We start from the raw sequence: 20,280 nt of genomic DNA on the forward strand, positions 1-20,280 counted from the left end.
TGAGGAAGAGGGGACACATGTTGATGTAGAAGAGACATGAAGAAGAGGGGACACATGTTGATGTAGAAGAGACATGAAGAAGAGGGGATACATGTTGATGTAGAAGAGACATGAAGAAGAGGGGACACATGTTGATGAAGAAGAGACATGAAGAAGAGGGGACACATGTTGATGTAGAAGAGACATGAAGAAGAGGGGATACATGTTGATGTAGAAGAGACATGAAGAAGAGGGGATACATGTTGATGTAGAAGAGACATGAAGAAGAGGGGACACATGTTGATGTAGAAGAGACATGAAGAAGAGGGGATACATGTTGATGTAGAAGAGACATGAAGAAGAGGGGACACATGTTGATGTAGAAGAGACATGAAGAAGAGGGGACACATGTTGATGTAGAAGAGACATGAAGAAGAGGGGACACATGTTGATGTAGAAGAGACATGAAGAAGAGGGGATACATGTTGATGTAGAAGAGACATGAAGAAGAGGGGACACATGTTGATGTAGAAGAGACATGAAGAAGAGGGGATACATGTTGATGTAGAAGAGACATGAAGAAGAGGGGACACATGTTGATGTAGAAGAGACATGAAGAAGAGGGAACACATGTTGATGTAGAAGAGACATGAAGAAGAGGGAACACATGTTGATGTAGAAGAGACATGAAGAAGAGGGAACACATGTTGATGTAGGAGAGACGTGAACAAGTGGATTTTGCATAATAGGTGACCTTTAAGGAAAGTTTAGTAATAAAACCATTGTGCTGGTAGTGCAGATGTTGAGAGGAGGTCTCACCTGCTGCAGCTCTCTGTCAGGACTCATCTGGATCTGAGGGGCGTCGGCCATGGAGGCTGCGACCCACTGCAGCATGCTCCTGAGCTGGGGGTCAAGGGTTGCCTGCTGGGGGCCGCGGCCCAGCTCCCTGATGTCCGAGTTCACCACAAGCAGCGCCGTGCGGGGGGGGGCCTGCAGCTGGGTCCGGTCCACACAGAGGGTCCCTGCAGCACATAATAATTATAATAAACTTTATTTATATAGCATCTGTCATGTGTCTATAACAAGGTTCAAGGTTTTTATTAATCATACGTACATAGCTACAGTGTAGTTATGACGATGAAAATCTTAGGTCACTCCTTAAATACCAACTATGTGCAATATGTGAATATATATATAAATGCCGTTAATAACTGCAATATATACCTGGCTGCTAAATCCTCAGAACTGTTACAGGATGTGTTTTTTGTAAATTGTGTAACCTTTTTATTATATATTGTTTTACCTTTTAAACATTTTTTTATGCATGCTTCTTAGGTAACATTAAGCTGTCTTTGGCTCTTTTCTGCTGTAACAATGTAAATGTCCCCTCTGTGGGACGAATAAAGGTATTCTGATTTTGATTCTGATGCTTGACGCAGCCCAACGTGCTTTACATGTTAATTTAAAAGTGAGGAGTCATTTCACCGGCGTTTAACTCCAGAGAAAAACGTCAGTGAAGCAAACTATGAATAACAAGCCCAGTCATTCAGAGTGGATTCATACAGTAATCAGTCACATACGTGGGTTTGTACATTAGTGTGTTGTTGTCTTCAGTGCATCCTAAAGACAGACAAATACAATAATTGCACATACGTAGCAGTCCCACTTCCTGTTCTGCTCAGTGCCCGGTTCCCACGCTCCCACAGTACAACAGACCCAATGATGGGGGCCACACACACACACACACACACACACACACACACACACACACACACACACACACACACACACACACACACACACACACACACACACACACACACCACACACACACACACACACACACACACACACACACACACACACACACACACACACACACACACACACACACACACACACACACACACACACACACACACACACACACACACACACACACACACACACACACACACACACACACACACACACACACACACACACACACACACACACACACACACACACACACACACACACACACACACACACACACACACACACAGTGGAGGGAGTGGAGTGGCTGAATGAGCATCAGTGTGGCTGAATACGGGGGTGGTGAAATCCCCGGCTGCAGACAGGCAGACGTACACACGCACATCCCAAAATCAAGGCCAACTGTTCTGAATCCCAAAGAGAGGAAAGAGCAAGATGGGGGGTTTTCTATCTTTCCCCAATTTCCTCTGCTGTCTAAAAAAGTGCTATGCGAGACATTCAGATTTTTTCTTGTGCCAAAAACGGGTATTTTCTTGTTCTGAAAAGCTTTTATTGAAATAGAAAACCCAGCATTAACCCTGCTCTCACAGGTGAAGTTGTAGCCAGCAAAATTATGTTTTTGGGTTATCACCATGTGTCTTTATTCCACATTGTGACAAAAACAGACATTCAGTAGTTCATAGTTGTTCTTACACAATTCCATGTGCAGAAAATCAAATGAATTGTAGCGTAGAAACATGAAATAATATTTCCTGTTATGGCATTGCAGATAAATTCCTTACACACTATTTAATGTCGACTACATATCCACTCAATTTAGGCACAATTCGAGACAAATAAATCCTCTATTGTTACTTTTCATTGCCAGGAGGAACAACTGAGTTAAATTCATGGACGTTCTTACACAACAAGAAGTCAAAGGCCAAATCAAATCTCAATAATAAGGCACCTAAAGGCCGAAAAGGACATCAAAAAAAGATATATACAAGATTTTGTATGGTCACACACATTAGGGTTAATGTGAAACATGCTTACCGCTGGATTCCTCTTTGACCTCCGTCTCCTTGTCCTCTGTGTTGTCACTGTTGGATGAGAAATGTCACACAGGTTAGAGAGAGGGGAGAAATGTCCGGGAGCTTCATGAAAGACGACAATAAGCATGCTAAAGCTAAAGCTAACAGCCTTTGGTATGAGCATATCAAAAGCCACATGCACTGCGAACAAAAGAAACCTGCATATTTCCCGTCAATGCTTTTGTCTTTATTCCTGTAAATGTAGTTTCTTGCTTTAATGTCTTTTGTCAGTTAAGACCCGGTGACTAAGAGTACATATCAATAAGTGCGAATGTTTATTTTCTCCATTCTGAAATCTACCCTGTATCCATTCTGTCAATAGTTCAACTATTCGCTGTGTGACGTGCCAACAGGTAAACAGTAATTTCTCTGCTTCATAAGAATGTTAATCACCCTGTTGTTGACACACCCGCGGCTACAGACACTTAGACTCTGTTCAATATGATATCATAAGCATATCACTCTCTAAGAAGGCTTTCACAGTCTTTATGAAGAGGATAATGAAGCAGTAATGACATTGTCAAAACAGAAGTGAGGAGGACTAAGAACTAAGACTGCAGGGCAGCAACAATCACCAAAAACAACACCAATGTTACTTCATTTTTTGTATTAATGGCAGTGCATGAAGAGCTGGAACCCAGCAGTGTATTTGCTGCAATTGGCAAAAAGTAGCACATTTTGCCACATACTGAAAGGCACTAATTTTGACTGTTATCCAAATACCTAAATGATGTCTCTTGTGGTTTCTAAATGAGACTACTGAACGGCATAACGATGAACATTAGCCGCCTTTAGCTTAGCGGTGGTGACGTGAAGTCATGTGACCGTGCTGTAGTTCCTTTATAGCCTAACATTAGCCACCTTTAGCTTAGCGGTGGTGACGTGAAGTCATGTGACCGTGCTGTAGTTCCTTTATAGCCCAACATTAGCCACCTTTAGCTTAGCGGTGGTGACGTGAAGTCATGTGACCGTGCTGTAGTTCCTTTATAGCCCAACATTAGCCACCTTTAGCTTAGCGGTGGTGACGTGAAGTCATGTGACCGTGCTGTAGTTCCTTTATAGCCCAACATTAGCCACCTTTAGCTTAGCGGTGGTGACGTGAAGTCATGTGACCGTGCTGTAGTTCCTTTATAGCCCAACATTAGCCACCTTTAGCTTAGCGGTGGTGACGTGAAGTCATGTGACCGTGCTGTAGTTCCTTTATAGCCCAACATTAGCCACCTTTAGCTCAGCGGTGGTTACGTGAAGTCATGTGACCGTGCTGTAGTTCCTTTATAGCCCAACATTAGCCACCTTTAGCTTAGCGGTGGTGATGTGAAGTCATGTGACCGTGCTGTAGTTCCCTTACAGCCTACCGTTAGCTTTTTTCTTCTGGAGATTGCATTGACAATTTAAAAATAAAGTGGTGTTACTATGCGGAGATTATCCTGCTGGACCTATTTTCTGCAATAACCCAAAATCCAGTTGCAATGCTAACATCTGGGTTAACCTAGTTTAATTTGTCATCACTGAAACACATCATCGCATCCTATAGTTTTGTACTTTTTAGACGCCAAGGTACAGGCAAAAAAAAAAGTCCAGTCCCCTGCAGGCTTAACAGAGATGTGGATTGGCATTGTTTCCCCATTGTCAGTTAAGGGTTGCAATGCAATAATTGTTTTGCAAGTTTAGCTCTTTTAAGATTCTGAAAATCTGTAGCAGATTTGCCACTGGTTTCAATTGATGTTAGAACATCACCATACATATTTTGTCAATGTTACTCATCACTGATCATGCATGTAAGGCACTGATAGTCTTGTTGTTGCCTTCAGATGTCTGCGGGAAGCTCGTTCAGGGTATATGCAGGAATCCTGAAGTCCAATGTAAAACCTTTTAAGACCTTTTTTAAGACCCTTTCCATACATTTTAAGACCTCATCGCCACTTCCAGTTCTAACCGGTTACATTGGCGACACACTTTACCTCACATTGACTATATACAGTATTGATTGTCCTTCCTCCTTATCTTCCAACCATTTGGACGCAGACTTGCATTTCCCCATAACGATGTTGTTTAACAACCGGCGTAAACGGACCTTCGCGCGCTATCAAGCAGTGAGCGTGCGATGTCCTGTTCAGATGACGTCAAACCCAACGGGATGCCATAAATAAACTACACAGAATCACACTACACACCTACGCAATGATTACATTCAGGCAGACTGTAGAATACAACCTCTTTGGACAATTTATATACTTATTGAAAACAAGCTACAAAATGTAATACCTTGGAAAATGCCGTTTAATACTTTTTAATAGCCTTCATTTTCGCAAAATTGATTTATCAACTTTTAATACTTTTTAAGACCCCGCGGACACCCTGTCGTTGATGGTAAATAAAACCCAGAAAACATGGAAGTAGTTAAAAAAAAATGTGGCAGGGTTTTGCATTGAAACGATTGCTGTTCAGTGGTAAGAGTCTCTGATGGTACTGCGGCTTCCTACAAGCACATGTTGATGATCATGGTGATTGATATTTCTGCACTGCTACACATGCAAAAACACATCCACCATTCTGAAAGACAACGGCATGTTTATAAATGGCTTGCAGTACAGGTTCACTGTGTTAATGCTGATTAAATCTCAGGGTTTTTTCATGAATTTGCACCTACACAAATTAAATTACAATCTATTAGTAGGTCTAAACTGTCAAATAGCATACATGCATTTAGAGAAAGACCCCTGACATATAACCATATCATAAATGGTCCTAATAAGCAACAATATCACATAAAAGCAGTGCAGAAACAGCACATCTTGAGCAATACATCACACACAGACATCAACAAGCATATGTCAGGACTATTTATGTTTGGAGCGTTGTGTGGTCATGCAAGGGACTGGTGGTTCCTAGTATGAGACGAAGTATAAATCTAAATGAAATATATGATGAAGCAATTCCCTGTCTCCAATTTCCTGCTGAGATTTTCCACTGGTGGATGTTTGACATGCTTTCTTTTTGGCTTCATAGTAAACTCAATGACTGGACAGTTTTCTTTCTGACCCCCCCATGTGTAACGGGTGTTTGACCAACCTGTCAGAAGGGGAGAAGGACATGCGCTCCTCACACGCCTCCCCCTCCAGACCCAGACTGCTCCAACTGCTGCTGTTCCCATTGCTGCTGGAGAGAGAAGGGAAGTTATGCACCACTATAGAATAGAATACAGGGTATAAGCAGGAATCCTGAAGTCAGACGTAATCCCTTTTAAGACCTTTTTTAAGACCCTTTCCATACATTTTAAGACCTCATCGCCACTTCGAGTTCTAACCGGTTACATTGGCGACACACTTTACCTCACATTGACTATATACAGTATTGATTGTCCTTCCTCCTTATCTTCCAACCATTTGGACGCAGACTTGCATTTCCACATAACGATGTTGTTTAGCAACCGGCGTAAACGGGCCTTCGCGCGCTATCAAGCAGTGAGCGTGTGATGTCCTGTTCAGATGACGTCAAATCCAACGGGATGCCATAAATAAACTACACAGAATCACACTGCACACCTACGCAATGATTACATTCAGGCAAACTGTAGAATACAACCTCTTTGGACAATTTATATACTTATTGAGAACAAGCTACAAAATGTAATACCTTGGAAAATGCCATTTCATACTTTTTAATAGCCTTACATTTCGCTAAATTGATTTATCAACTTTTAATACTTTTTAAGACCCCGCGGACACCCTGGAATAGAATATATATTTATTGTCATCATACAAAGTACAACGACATTTCTTTGGCAACTCTCACTACAGTAAAACATAGACACAAATAAATGAATAAATAAGAGTGGTAAAAGCAGAGGTAGTAGCGATGACAGTGCAACGAGATAACATTCAATGTCAATGTGCATATTTACACTTGCAGTCTAAAAACATTAAATGTACAATAAATGTAGTGTGTTTCTAACTGTGTGTTCATAAAGGGTTTTAGTAACCAAAGGATGCAAGTGAAATAGCCATACATATTTCTAAATAGTAGTGGTTGCAGTCTTTGAGGAGCGGAGGTGTGTTTATGAATGTTCACAGTTGACTTATCCTATTGGCTGTAAGATAAGATAAGAGGTACTTTAGTGATCCCAAACTCAATTTCATCTCGGGCCACATCAGCATTATGGTTGCACTCAAAGGGCCAGTTTTATATATAAGACTATATAAAAATACATATATAAATATTTGATATATATAAAATAATGTATTATGTTACATTATGCCTCTGCATTGGATTGTTATCGGATAGGGTAATAACTTCATAAATAACTATGTCTGAAAGCAGAAGTCTGGGGCAAATAATTGCAAGTCTCTTCAGTGAGAATGTCACAAAATGATTTAAAAAGAAAAGCAACATTTTGGAGAAAAAGTCAAAAGAAAAAAAAAGAAATGACATTTTAAAAAAAAAGTGAAATTTTGAGAAAAAAAGTCAAATTCTAAGGAAAAAAGGCATATTTTGAGATGCATTATGGGACATGTAGTTTATGGGCAACGTGCTTCTGTAAATCACAATGTAACCGTATAGTAAACATATTATAATCTTTGCAAGCTCTTGTGGGGCCGCATGAAATGAAGTCACGGGCCGGATTTGGCCCCCGGGCCTTGAGTTTGACACCCCTGGTCTATAGCGTAGTCATATTTATTCATATTATATATACAAAGTGTTTTAAACTGGTCAATATCGTATCCATATTTATACGACTGTCTATATTATACTGTCTATGTTTGTACTATCTTTATGGTATTCAACATGTATACCACTGCTAGTGTTTGTATCTTTTAATACAGTTGATATACTTGAGGTTTTTATATCTGTCATATCTAAATGACACGGCAATTAGATTAGATGCTAACTGCATTTCATTGTCCCAGTTCTTGTACTCTGTGCAATGACAATAAAATGTAATCTTATCTAATGTGGTATTGTTCCTGTAACCTGTAATCAAACTGCAATATAGGTGAGAGAAGTGTTGCAGACATTGGGCATAGAGAGCTTTGTCTCCTCTCCAATATAATGGAAATAAATGGCACAAAAAGTGCTGAGAACAAATAAATATATGTTTCTAGATTTCATGATATCAGTCATGATTGTTGGGAATTATATTCAAGAAAAGGTCGACATCTTTACGGACAAAATCACCAACACTGGGCAACTAAGGCACAATATGTTATATTAATAAAGGAGGCTACAGGTAAGAGGAAATATTTGAGATTGTGTCCCGTTAAATCAAATGGAGGATTCTCCAAATGATGCAGGTTTTTCCACCGTCACTGAATCATCTGTAAATGTTGATGGAAACCATTTGTTGCTTAAAGGCTCAAAACGTGAGATCATGGCATTCTTGTCTTTACATAATCCGGTAAATCCTGCGGGTTCCACCAAGACAACCAGCTGACAACAAAAGCACAACAACGCACACTCTGCAATTAGTCAATGATTAGCCTGCTGGCTGGAACCTGCAGACTGTGGCCTGCAGCGCTCACGGGACATTTCTGACACCTAAAAATAGTTCTGTTAATCTGCATTACCTCACATAGCTTTCTCTCTGCGGTGAGAGAGACTGACACATGGTGAGAGCTGCTTCATTTATATCATCAGTGTCTTACTAAACCCTTCAAGGTGTTTTTGTTTCATCTTCCCGTTATTTCATCTGCCAAGTTTCAGTGGGATTGTGTTTTGGTTTCAGTGGGAATTTGAAGAGAGACAAAAGAGTTACACATGCTGGACTTTGATCCTTTTGACTCACCGCCCGAAGTGAAAAGAGCCCTCAAAGACACACCTTTCGACAATATTTTGGTACATTAACTTGGCCCTGATGGCAAAATAACTACATGCTAACACATTGTGTTTCCTGGGAAAGAAATGCAAATGTTGTCAGTTTTGCATCCATGGAGATATCCACTTCTGCCAGAAATCTCAACCGCGATATTCCCAGAGGCAGCAGACCGCACTGATGTCCATCCAAGAACAGAAGGGCCAGTTCTGTCACAACTACTACTTGGTGCTTATCCCTGTGGTGTGTTTCAAAATTGCGTTTTAGCAGTGAAGTCTAAATGAGAATCCCAAACAATACACTGTGCCCTGCGCTGACCTTGGGAAGCCTCACACTGCAACCACAGGAGACTCCTGCTAAACAATGTCTAACACTAGCAATACAAAATGTTCCTCTATTCTTCTGGGTCTGAGGAAATGGACAGCACAGATTCACATGTAATAACCACATTTTTTAAAGGAATACTTCATCTCCAAAATGACTATTTGTGTGTCATTTACTCGCCCTGTGTTACTTTGAATACTGTTAAAGGTGGGGTAGGTAATTAACTTCAGATACACTTGTTGTTATATTCCATGGAATGCTCTTAACATCCCGATAGCAATGAATACATGAAATGCTTTGACAATAAATACATAAAAAAATGTCATCTGTGGAAGCTGTGGCGCTGTAAAAAGCACGACCAATCATCTGAGCCAGCCCGGCTAAAATAACTGGATGGCCTACCTGCCTGTCAGCCTTCCATCTCGTGCACAAACTTATCTCGTGCCCTCATTGGTCATGTGCGCGTTCGTGTGTGTTGGAGGAGGGGCTCTGTGAGGAAGTCTGAAGGAAGTGGCAGATTTGTTCCGGTTGTGTACTTTCAAATTCTAGCGCACTCGAGCTGGTTTCTCCATTCTTACCTACCCTACCTTTAATACCAACGTTTTTTAAATAGCAAGGCTTTATTAAAGAAATGCATACATTTGGGGGGTAGTGGACATACTACTGGATACATGAGAGTTGGTTTATACTGCATGAGTTGTGTAAAAGTTTGTAAGTTTAAAAGAATATATGAAATGATCATTTTGCGGTGATAGTTTTCCTTTAAGTACTGAGTCCATAACTACACAGAAATAAATTCTACTGTCTTTAACTGAACTGACCCGAGAAAATGTATATTCTAGGGCTGTGCAATTAATCGTATTTTAATCGCAATTACGATTTTGGCCTGCCACAATTACGAAAACAACATAATCGAAAACAACGATTATTTTGCTTTGCTAGGTTGTGACATATTTGATCTAATTTATTTTAGTCTAATTTATTTTTATTTATCATATTTATATATGTTTAGTAGCTTGTGGAAGTGCGCTCCAAAATATTTGTTGATCTTGTTTATTGGTATTTATTATTTTGATATCATTTATTTTTGTATTGGTTTTTCAGTTGAATTATACGTTCAGGGTAATCAACAGTTAAAAAGACACTGTTCAAATTATTATTTGTATTTGTTTTAAAGTTCAATAAATGGATGTTTTCAAAGTCAATGAATAATCGTATTTAATAATCGTGATATCAATTATTGACCAAAATAATCGTGATTAAGATTTTTGCCATAATCGCACAGCCCTAGTATATTCCCTTATATCCTAGATTATTTTATCTTCCTGTATCTTATCTTTGAAATATTTTGAAGACCTGCTGACTAGATTGTTCAAACACAGCGGGCACATACAGTATGTGGGAGAGAGATGGAATAATGTGCCACCTGTTGTTGCCACGCTGTTAGGAAAAGCAACTCTACCTCCTGTGAGATTAAAGCAGCAGCAGCTGTCATCATATCAAAGAAATTATCGCTGCATACTTTCTGGGAAACTCTGGGAAGACAAAACTGTAACCGGTATACTGCTACTGGTAGAACATTGAAAGATGGCCAGTAACATGAGCATAAATCCCACTAAAAATAATCTGTGTTTTTAAATATGCTTACTTATCAGCACAAACATAGTTTATTGTCACCTAAAAAAAAGCAGAATAAGAAAAGACTGGAAGAGCTAGCAAGCCATTACCAGCAGATAGCCACCTCATGATATAAAGTAAGTAAGTATTCTGTGGAAGTCTTTAAAAAAACAACTCAAAACACATCTGTACAATTGAGCCGCAAACTCCTGCTCTCTGCTGCACTTTCTCAATGCATTGCGATGCATTTTAACCCGTCATCTGATTGTGTGTTGGATTTGCATTTATCCTACTAAATGTAGTCTACTCTATGCTATTTTTAGTTTTTAACTGCTAACTGTATTCTGTGCAGTGGCGAGCCGTCAGGGCCCTCTAAGATATTCCAAAAAAAAATATTTAAAAACATTAAAAAAAAAAATATTTTTTTAAAATATATATTTTTTTAATATTATTTTTGTTATATTTTTCATTAGTTTTACCGAAAAAAAACTTGATTTAATAAAATAACATTTCCAAAGAAATAAATCCTTCGAATCTGCCTGTTCAGTCTCTGTTGAATGTGAAGGGTTTCATGAAAGAAGCTCGTCTGGCCCTCTCTGCGATTCACAGAGGGCCCGCTATAGTAACTGAAGGATGGAGTAATGTCAAATGACAGTACAATTGACCAATCATATCTTCCCTCTAAATGGGTGGGTTTTATTATCGCGGACTTTATGACAAGTTCCGCCCGCTGTGAAACTTTTCTTGTTTCCATAGCAACAACAACTTCCTGTCAACAGCGTGAACTCGCCTTCAAAATAAAAGCATGCCAAATTACACTTAAGACATACAACTGCAACGAAAGTAACAAACACAATGCAATATCATTTTCAATGTCAAAGAACACAAATGGGGTTCTCAGGTGTTGTTTTGTGTGGTAGAGGGTCGCTGTCATTGATGCGTTTTGCACCCTGGGCCGTTGTTTTGATATTCCGCTGAAGTATACGCTGTGACGTAATAACTCTTTTTTTCGAGGGAATTGGTGGGGGTCAGAGGGCCTAGGTATAAAGCTCACGGCTCGCCACTGATTCTGTGTGATGTCAATTGTCTGTGAAATGTCTATGTGAAGCACCTTGAACTACTGATTATTGTATGAAAGGTGCTATACAAATAAAGATTATTATTCATAATATCACAACAATAGTAAAACCAGATGTGTGTTAATACATATACTACAACATTGGCCAGATCCAAACATTAATATATATATTTTTTTGAATAGATTAAGGGTATTAGTGTAAATCTGCTACAGGTACCCAGCAAGGAAACTGGGTATTTGATATGTTATGTATGAGAAAGGTAGTGGTTGTCTACCTGTCGCTGAGGTGCAGGAAGCTGCTGTTATCGTCCTGATGCTCGTCTTCAAAGCTCAGGTTGGACCAGCTTCCCAGACTGTCGTCTCCCACACTCAGCTGCTGGGACACGGACGACTCAGCAACTTCCCTACAGGGGAAGCTAAACACACAGAGGGATGGAAGAAGAGGAACAGCTTTTAAAAACATGGGAATTGTACACCAAAAAATGAAAGAAGACTTGTTTTTAAAAACAAAAACGGAATTAAGGATGACAATTCTCTGAATGCATTACAATAGGCGCTTTCACACCGGAGTACTTTTCCCAGATTTTGCGTTCACACCAAAAAGATCTGGAACTAGAACTTTTTTTTGCGAACCTTTTCCCCCCTTTTTAGTGCCTGCTAGAGAGCAGGGACTTTCCTGGGGAGAAAAAGGTTCCAACTTCTGATTGGCTGGGCGGATTGCAAACCACGCCCCGTAAAACTCTGAAAAGTTTTGTGAAGCCGCCATTTTATTTGCTGGCATTAGCATTATTAGCATTAGCATCGCGCACCAACGGAGAGAGAATAACTTATGGCAACACAAAAGAAAACATGGGAGCGGTGGAGTGATGAGGAGGTGTCGGCGCTTCTGGCGATTTACTCGGAAGGCTTCAGTAGAAGCTGCTGGGAGTCCCAGCAGCTTCTACTGAAGCCTTCCCCAACTCCGGGGACTTCCGGCCGGGGACTTCGGGTGGCAGTATACGCCGTGAAGTTGTTTGCGGCCTGCCAGTAAACCCAAAGCAGAAGAAGAAGAAGTGACGTCAGCGGCTTCATTTGCGTAATCCTTCCTCAGGGAACTTATTCCGGTGTGAACGCGATCTGCTCTTTAGTTCATCAGAACTAAAGAGTTCGGATGAACTAAGTACTGGGAACTAAGTACGGCAAAGTACTTGGTGTGAAAGCGCCTATAGGTAAAGTAAGGTAACATATAAATATGAAAAACATATAAATATACTAAACATCTAGAAGCAGCTTTAAAGCACAGTATTTACCCCCACCAAGGATTTGTCAGGAGTTTTAAGGAAGAAACAAAAGTTGGTGAAAGGGTGAATAAATAGGCTAGTAAAAAAAACTTACATTTGAAGGCGATGTACTTTTGCATATATATACGCAACATGATTCACAATACATATACAAAGCACCTTAAATGTCTCCTATTATACTATTTGTAAGCATATATTATAGGTCTCAGATATATAAAAAACATGTCTATGACGTGTTTTGCTCGAAATACCTTAGATAGGGGACCTTTAAATGCTACAGTAGGTACGCGTGGCTCTAGCCATCAAAACAAAAACATATTGATATGGAAAAACAAACGAAAACAACCACTAGACTGAATCACGGTTGGTTACCTGATGTTGCCGGGCAGGCAGATGTTGGATATGGCCGACGTCATGATCTCAGCAGTGAGACTCTCAGCATAGCTGGCTCCATCATGCCCGATGCCACTGTCTGCGTTCAGGCTGGTGTTGCTCAGCTCACGTTTAGCTGTCTCCATTGCCATCGACACCATCTCCTCTGCAAACATTGCCCTGTGGTCCAGGTCGATGTGGATCTTGGGAATCTCCAGGCTGGGGAGACGCTCAGCTCTTGCCTGACCGTCTTCCCTCCTTCTCCTCCTCTGAAGTACAGGCTGGTGGTGGTGCCTGCCAGGTTTGGTGCAGTATGGGCACTCCTGGACCTGACAATAACGGCATGTCCTCTCGCCAAGAGCATGGCCCAGCGATTGGCCTTCAGACAACCTCTGGGTGTGAGCGTGTCTCTCGTGGCCTTGGTTCCTCTGGTGCTCCCGGGATGACTGTCCAACTGAAGCCATGCTCATCTTCAGAGTGTCATCAACTATTTTCCTGGCATAATGCTCAATAACCTGCATCACCTGACCCCTGTAGCCACCGTCATACAAGCTTCCTGTACTGTGGTACTGCTTGCTCTTCGCCTCCTTGGACAACAGGGGGCAGGAGAAGGAGTTCCTGATGAGGTTCTCTGCCATGTCTTCAAGTTTGGACTTCTTATAAAGACAGGAGTCAGTGAGAGACTTGGGAAGTCGTGCAGAGGAAAGATGCAGCTTGCGGGTGACATCGCAGGTGATGTTGTACGCTAACGACTCTGCAAAGTTGAGCAGATCCATGTACTCCCTTTGACTCTGCTCTTCAGAGTCACTGCAACAACACTGAGCTGCGTCACTTGAAGGACTAACCACCGACTCATCTCTGTTCTTGGGTGTCGAGGCCTCACTTCCAGACACTTTCCATTCATCGGGCAGCGACCTGGAAGAGTGAAGCCGGGTGCTAGAGGATCTCTTCTTAATCTTGCGACTGGCATGAGCCAAGCCCAGTTTTATGGAGCGGTAGGCCAAACGACTCGCATACTGGTCTAGCACTAACTCCCTGTTGCCTCCCTCCTTTTTCAGAACCCTAATGAGGTAGCCAGCGTATTCGTCCGTCACACTCTCACAGCTAGGATACTCAGAGGACAGGCCAGAGCTGGAGCTTGACATCGTGCTTGAAGTGGAGGGAGGAGACCGGAAGACCGAGGCTATCAGATCATTAGACCACTGCTCAGCCAGCCGCCCTACCCTCCAGTCTTTGTTCTGCTCTGCACCAGGAGGTGACTGGTGATGCAACGATTCAGAGCTAGATCTCTCAAAGCTCCTTCTTCTGAGATCTTTGTGATATGGACATTGCTGTGCAGAGCTCACCATCCTCTTCACGTCATTGATGACTTCTCCGGCCACCTCCCCGGCATAAACCCACAAGGTGTTTAGGGTTTGCTCTGAGAACTGAGCCACACTGTCTCTCCTTCTTCCACTGCCTTTGCTCATCTCTCCTTCTTCCTCCGCTACTCCCAGAGTGTCCATCTCTGTTGCCATTGAGACTATATGGCAAGCCAACCTCTCGGCATAATGTAAAGCTTCCTTGTGGGACATTCTGCGAGCGGACATCTGGTTTGAATCCCGTCGGCCACTTCCTGTCTCTGGACATTTGTTAGTGCCATCGACTCCACCCTCTTCTGCCAATTCTTCAACCTCTTCATCCTCATTGCCATCCGCCTCCTCAGAGAGAGACCTCATCAACTTAAGCATGAATTCAGCCTTGTCTGCCTCGGGGGAGATGTCTTTTGGCCCAGGGCCCGGCTCAGGCTGATAGTGAGGAGTGGGAGGTGGGGTAGCGGGGGAAAATTCCTTGGCTAGCTTGCTTTTCAGCTTCTTTGAGAACTGTTTAATCTGTTTCTCTTTGGACACCTCGCTGGGCTGCTGAGGGGTAGAAGGAGGAGGGCCGGGAGTCCCACCAGACTTTTGTCCAGAGCTTTGAGCCGAGTCATCCCCCGGAACAGATGTCCTCCTTTGTCCACCCATCTCGGTGCCCGGTACATCAAGGGTATGCATCATCACAGGATGTGTTTCAGCCACACCTTTGTTCTTGGGGTCTAACTCACAGCTGGCTCTATTTTGGCTTGTCTGAAAGGAAATGTGAGGAATGCTTGGGGGTGTTGGTTGCTCAACAGGGATGATGTTTCTAACATATCCAGGATCTCTACAGACATATCTGAAGCAAGCGCCCTGCTTTGAAGGGGAATCTGGAGCCTCGTCATTTTCAGTTTCCTGCTGAGAAGAAGAATCCCTTCTGCTGCCGATAGTCTTTGTAAAGAATTCAGCACAGTCACCAAAACTCTTCTTCACCTTAGAAGCAGTTATTAGCTCACACGCTTCAGTTACTATCATATCCACCATGTTGCCAGAGAAGTTTTGGAAAGAGGACTTTCCTTGAGAGTGGTCTTCTCCAGGTGTTGGGGTCTGAGTTCCATGACTGTGAAGGTGAGTTTGTGTGTCAGTGGCAGACACATTTAGTCTTTTGGGGCTGTTTTGTTGGATATCTGACAAGCTAGACTCATACTGACAGGTCTCCTCAGAATCATGGATGTGTGTGAGGGCTTGGCCTGCTTTGGGCACAGGAATACAGCTGGCCATGCCTGATACAGTGAACAGGGCTTTCTTCACCGTACAGGAAGCATCTTCTCCAGAGGGCCCTGGGGCTGCTGCAGCAGAGCTGGAACTAAGAACCTGCTGGTTAGCAAAGGTACTGCAGGTTTGAGCACCAGTGGTCTCTGAACTGACATAACAGATGTTGTCCAGAGACACACTTATAGCTGCTTGGCTAGTGAAGGACACATCAGCCTGAGAAAGCTCTATGAAGGCCTCTTGGATAACAGACTCAGACAAGTCAGAAGCATAAGAGCAAACCACCTCCTCCTCCTCCTCCTCCTCCTCTTTCCCTTGGCCAAAGGACCAATCACTAGGGGTGCGAGGGGTTGAGGGGTAAGAGAACTGACACACTTCCATAATGCCTTCAAACACCAGCTCTTCAGCCAGTTCAGCAGCGAACTGTGACACTGTGCTGTGGAAAATCTGCTTCTTCACTGTCAGGAAGTCTTTCAGCGCCCCGGATACAGCCTCTCCAACCAGGAAGCCAGCCAATCCATTGATTGCCCGTTTTTTCAACACGTAGCCGTGGCGCATACCGATCTCCTGGAAAGCCATCTGGAACACTGAGGAGGTGAGCCTGGCAGCCAGGTGACACAAGGTGGTGGTACAGGAGGATACACCTTTTTGGAGGTCTCGCAACGCGCTGCCCAAGCTCATCTCCACCAGGTCAGTGGCAAACCTCTGAATGCCGTCCTTCAGAGACTGGGACTTCTTCTGCAGAGCGTCCACTGTTACCGTCTCTTGTATTTCTGAGAGCTTCATCAGGTATCCTGAAGGGTTCTCGAATTCCTTGTGGCAGACACAGCTGAGATTCTTGTTGTCACTGATGTCAACGGCAGACTGGTAGCCACACACAGATCCCAGAATCTCTTTGGAAAGACTGCTGGCAAAGTCTGAGTAGGTTTTATACAGAGAGCAGAGATCCTGGGGTTTACGTAGCTCTAAGATGTCCTGTCCATCTTCTTCTGCCTTCCAGAAGTACTCAAGAGGTCCACTAGAGTCAACCAAGGGGCTGAAGGCCGAGGAGCTCACAGGACTGAAGAGTGGGCCACCGTTCTCGTCCGATGGGGTCTGCATTAGTCGAGGGGAGTCAGGCACCTCAGAGTGAAGCGAGTAGGGCGAGCCTGGTTTCAGAGGAGTGGGTTTTTTCACATTGGCTGGGAGAGTTGGGTGGTCAAATCGGTGAGGGTTCATTCCCTTGGTTGAGCAACCCCTGGACACATATTTGGATACTGACCCACTGCTCTGTGACGTCGAGGCACTGATCGCATCCAGAGGCAGTGCGAGAGTGCAGTTATCTGAGCTCAACTCATCCAGGTCATCAAACTGGTCAAAGCTGTCAAAGAACTCACTGACTTCAGAGTCGGAGTCTTCAACGCGCTCTCTGGGACCCCCTGGCACCTGGGGGATGTCCAGTTTGGCCCGCATGCTCTTCTGGTAGCCCACTTCATCTAGGAATATGATTGGGCTGGGGCTTGAGCCGTCAGAGTCTTCAGATTCACTGACATGGATCACAGGGGAGGGCACACGAGCTCCGGGGCTGCAGTAAGTCCACTGGGATTCAAGGCCCGATGACCTCTGCACTGTGACAGAAACATCCGGACCAGGACTCTGTTTGGCTGCAATTCTCTTCGACGATGAGCATATGATGATACGGGAGCCTGCCAATTCCTTTTTTCTTCTGTGAGCTGGGATTGTCTGTGATGCCACGTCACGCTTTTTCAAATGGCGATAGGGGCCTGCAGCTGTGGAGATGGAAAGGGAAAGAAACTGGTTATATACGGAACATACAAAGAGGGGATTCAAGATGAGGAATATTTATCCATAAAAGCAAACAAAAGCTGTGTATTCATTGTGCCTTGGTTATATAAAAGAGAGGAACATCCAAACTAGCTGTGCCATATATGTGATTCATAATGGTATAAAAAACAGATTGGTTAGCAGGAGTATCTATATTCAGTTGATTGGATCACAAGATGTTCTACTTAAAGAGACCACAGGCTACAACATGCCACTAAGCATTAGATGTTAAACGTACAGGGATTGGCTCCTGTGTCATCCTCCTCCAGATGCTCCAGGGCTGTGACAAAGTCATCCTCGATTGATGAGACCGACTGGTTAGTGTCATCTTCCTCAGCCTGGCAGGACTCAGCTGAGCCCCTCTGGAGAGCCTGGATCTCCAACGCATAGCGAACGCCTGCCATGTAGCATCCTAGCAAACCGGCCAGAGAAGCTACGCTGGCCTGAGGGTAGAAGCTAGTGCTGGGGTTATGTCTCAGCACACACACAGTCTTTAACCAGCACTAAAGGATGTGAGAGAAAGAGAAAAAGAAAGGGAGGGAAAGAGAGAAAAGCTCACAGTTAGGCCTGGTGTATTCCGCTCATTTAGATTAAAATGACATTATTTGTAACCAACAAGCAGATGGAGTCTATAAACTCCACAATCTGCTGATAGTGTGAAAGATCTTTTGTATTGTTATGTCTGTACACGATGTCTGATTGAGATTTGATCTGTAGCATGTGCAGAATCACTCTGTGCTGGAGATAGGTGGGAGGTCTCACTGTCGGAAATGCCCGTCAAAACCACAGAGTGAGCAGCAGGGCAGAGTGTACCCAAACAGGACGGGCAGAACACAGGACCAGGAAGCAAAAGAGTGCGATCGTGGGCTGAAAAAACAACATCTGTGTCTGTCCGTCCAAACCTGCACTTCTTCAAAAGCGTGAAAAAGACTTGGGCTGCTTCCATGAAGAGGCAGACGAAGCCATAAGATTAGGAAACCGTTCAGTCAAGCTTTTTAGGAACAAAGATGTTACATTTCAAAAGCTACAAAAAATTACGAAATAATTGTCAAACTTAAAATATGAGAAATCAGACAAGATGGTCAGATATCTGTCAATAAAGTAATCAAATGTGCATACTTTGAAGTTGTTATACTAACTAAGCACTCACATACTAACAAAGCACTTATACACTAACTAAGCACTTAGATACTAACTAAGCACTTATACACTAACTAAGCACTTATACACTAACTAAGCACTTACACACTAACTAAGCACTTACATACTAACTAAGCACTTATACACTAACTAAGCACTTATATACTAACTAAGCACTTAGATATTAACTAAGCACTCACATACTAACAAAGCACTTATACACTAACTAAGCACTTAGATACTAACTAAGCACTTATATACTAACTAAGCACTTATATACTAACTAAGCACTTATATACTAACTAAGCACTTATATACTAACTAAGCACTTAGATACTAACTAAGCACTTATATACTAACTAAGCATTTATATACTAACTAAGCACTTATATACTAACTAAGCACTTATATACTAACAAAGCACTTATATACTAACTAAGCACTTATATACTAACTAAGCACTTATATACTAACAAAGCACTTGCATACTAACAAAGCACTTACATACTAACAAAGCACTTAGATACTAACTAAGCACTTATATACTAACTAAGCACTTATATACTAACAAAGCACTTGCATACTAACAAAGCACTTACATACTAACAAAGCACTTAGATACTAACTAAGCACTTATATACTAACTAAGCACTTATATACTAACTAAGCACTTATATACTAACTAAGCACTTAGATACTAACTAAGCACTTATATACTAACTAAGCACTTAGATACTAACTAAGCACTTATACACTAACTAAGCACTTATATATTAACAAAGCACTTATATACTAACTAAGCACTTATACACTAACAAAGCACTTATATACTAACTAAGCACTTATACACTAACTAAGCACTTATATATTAACAAAGCACTTATATACTAACTAAGCACTTATACACTAACTAAGCACTTACATACTAACTAAGCACTTATATACTAACAAAGCACTTATACACTAACTAAGCACTTAGATACTAACTAAGCACTTATACACTAACTAAGCACTTATATATTAACAAAGCACTTATACACTAACTAAGCACTTATACACTAACTAAGCACTTATATATTAACAAAGCACTTATATACTAACAAAGCACTTATACACTAACTAAGCACTTAGATACTAACTAAGCACTTATATACTAACTAAGCACTTATATACTAACTAAGCACTTATACACTAACTAAGCACTTATATATTAACAAAGCACTTATACACTAACTAAGCACTTATATATTAACAAAGCACTTATATACTAACAAAGCACTTATACACTAACTAAGCACTTAGATACTAACTAAGCACTTATATACTAACAAAGCACTTATATACTAACTAAGCACTTATATACTAACAAAGCACTTATACACTAACTAAGCACTTAGATACTAACTAAGCACTTATATAC

At 42.0% G+C, this 20,280-nt stretch overlaps 1 protein-coding gene across 1 annotated transcript in view; it reads right to left on the bottom strand.

Annotated features, from left to right (window-relative positions):
- The window catches only part of akap11 (A kinase (PRKA) anchor protein 11), a 38,190-nt gene that overhangs the window by 6,030 nt on the left and 11,880 nt on the right, over nucleotides 1–20,280 (bottom strand). The window contains exons 6-11 of the mRNA XM_034146600.1: nucleotides 17,959–18,223; nucleotides 13,291–17,665; nucleotides 11,914–12,054; nucleotides 5,883–5,969; nucleotides 2,773–2,819; nucleotides 799–1,001 (exon numbers count right to left, since the gene is read on the bottom strand). Coding sequence (XP_034002491.1) covers nucleotides 799–1,001; nucleotides 2,773–2,819; nucleotides 5,883–5,969; nucleotides 11,914–12,054; nucleotides 13,291–17,665; nucleotides 17,959–18,223 — 5,118 coding nt within the window. The remainder of the gene's footprint in view (nucleotides 1–798; nucleotides 1,002–2,772; nucleotides 2,820–5,882; nucleotides 5,970–11,913; nucleotides 12,055–13,290; nucleotides 17,666–17,958; nucleotides 18,224–20,280) is intronic.

Source organism: Trematomus bernacchii, unplaced genomic scaffold, assembly GCF_902827165.1.
Source record: "Trematomus bernacchii unplaced genomic scaffold, fTreBer1.1, whole genome shotgun sequence".
Classification (NCBI taxonomy): domain Eukaryota; kingdom Metazoa; phylum Chordata; class Actinopteri; order Perciformes; family Nototheniidae; genus Trematomus; species Trematomus bernacchii.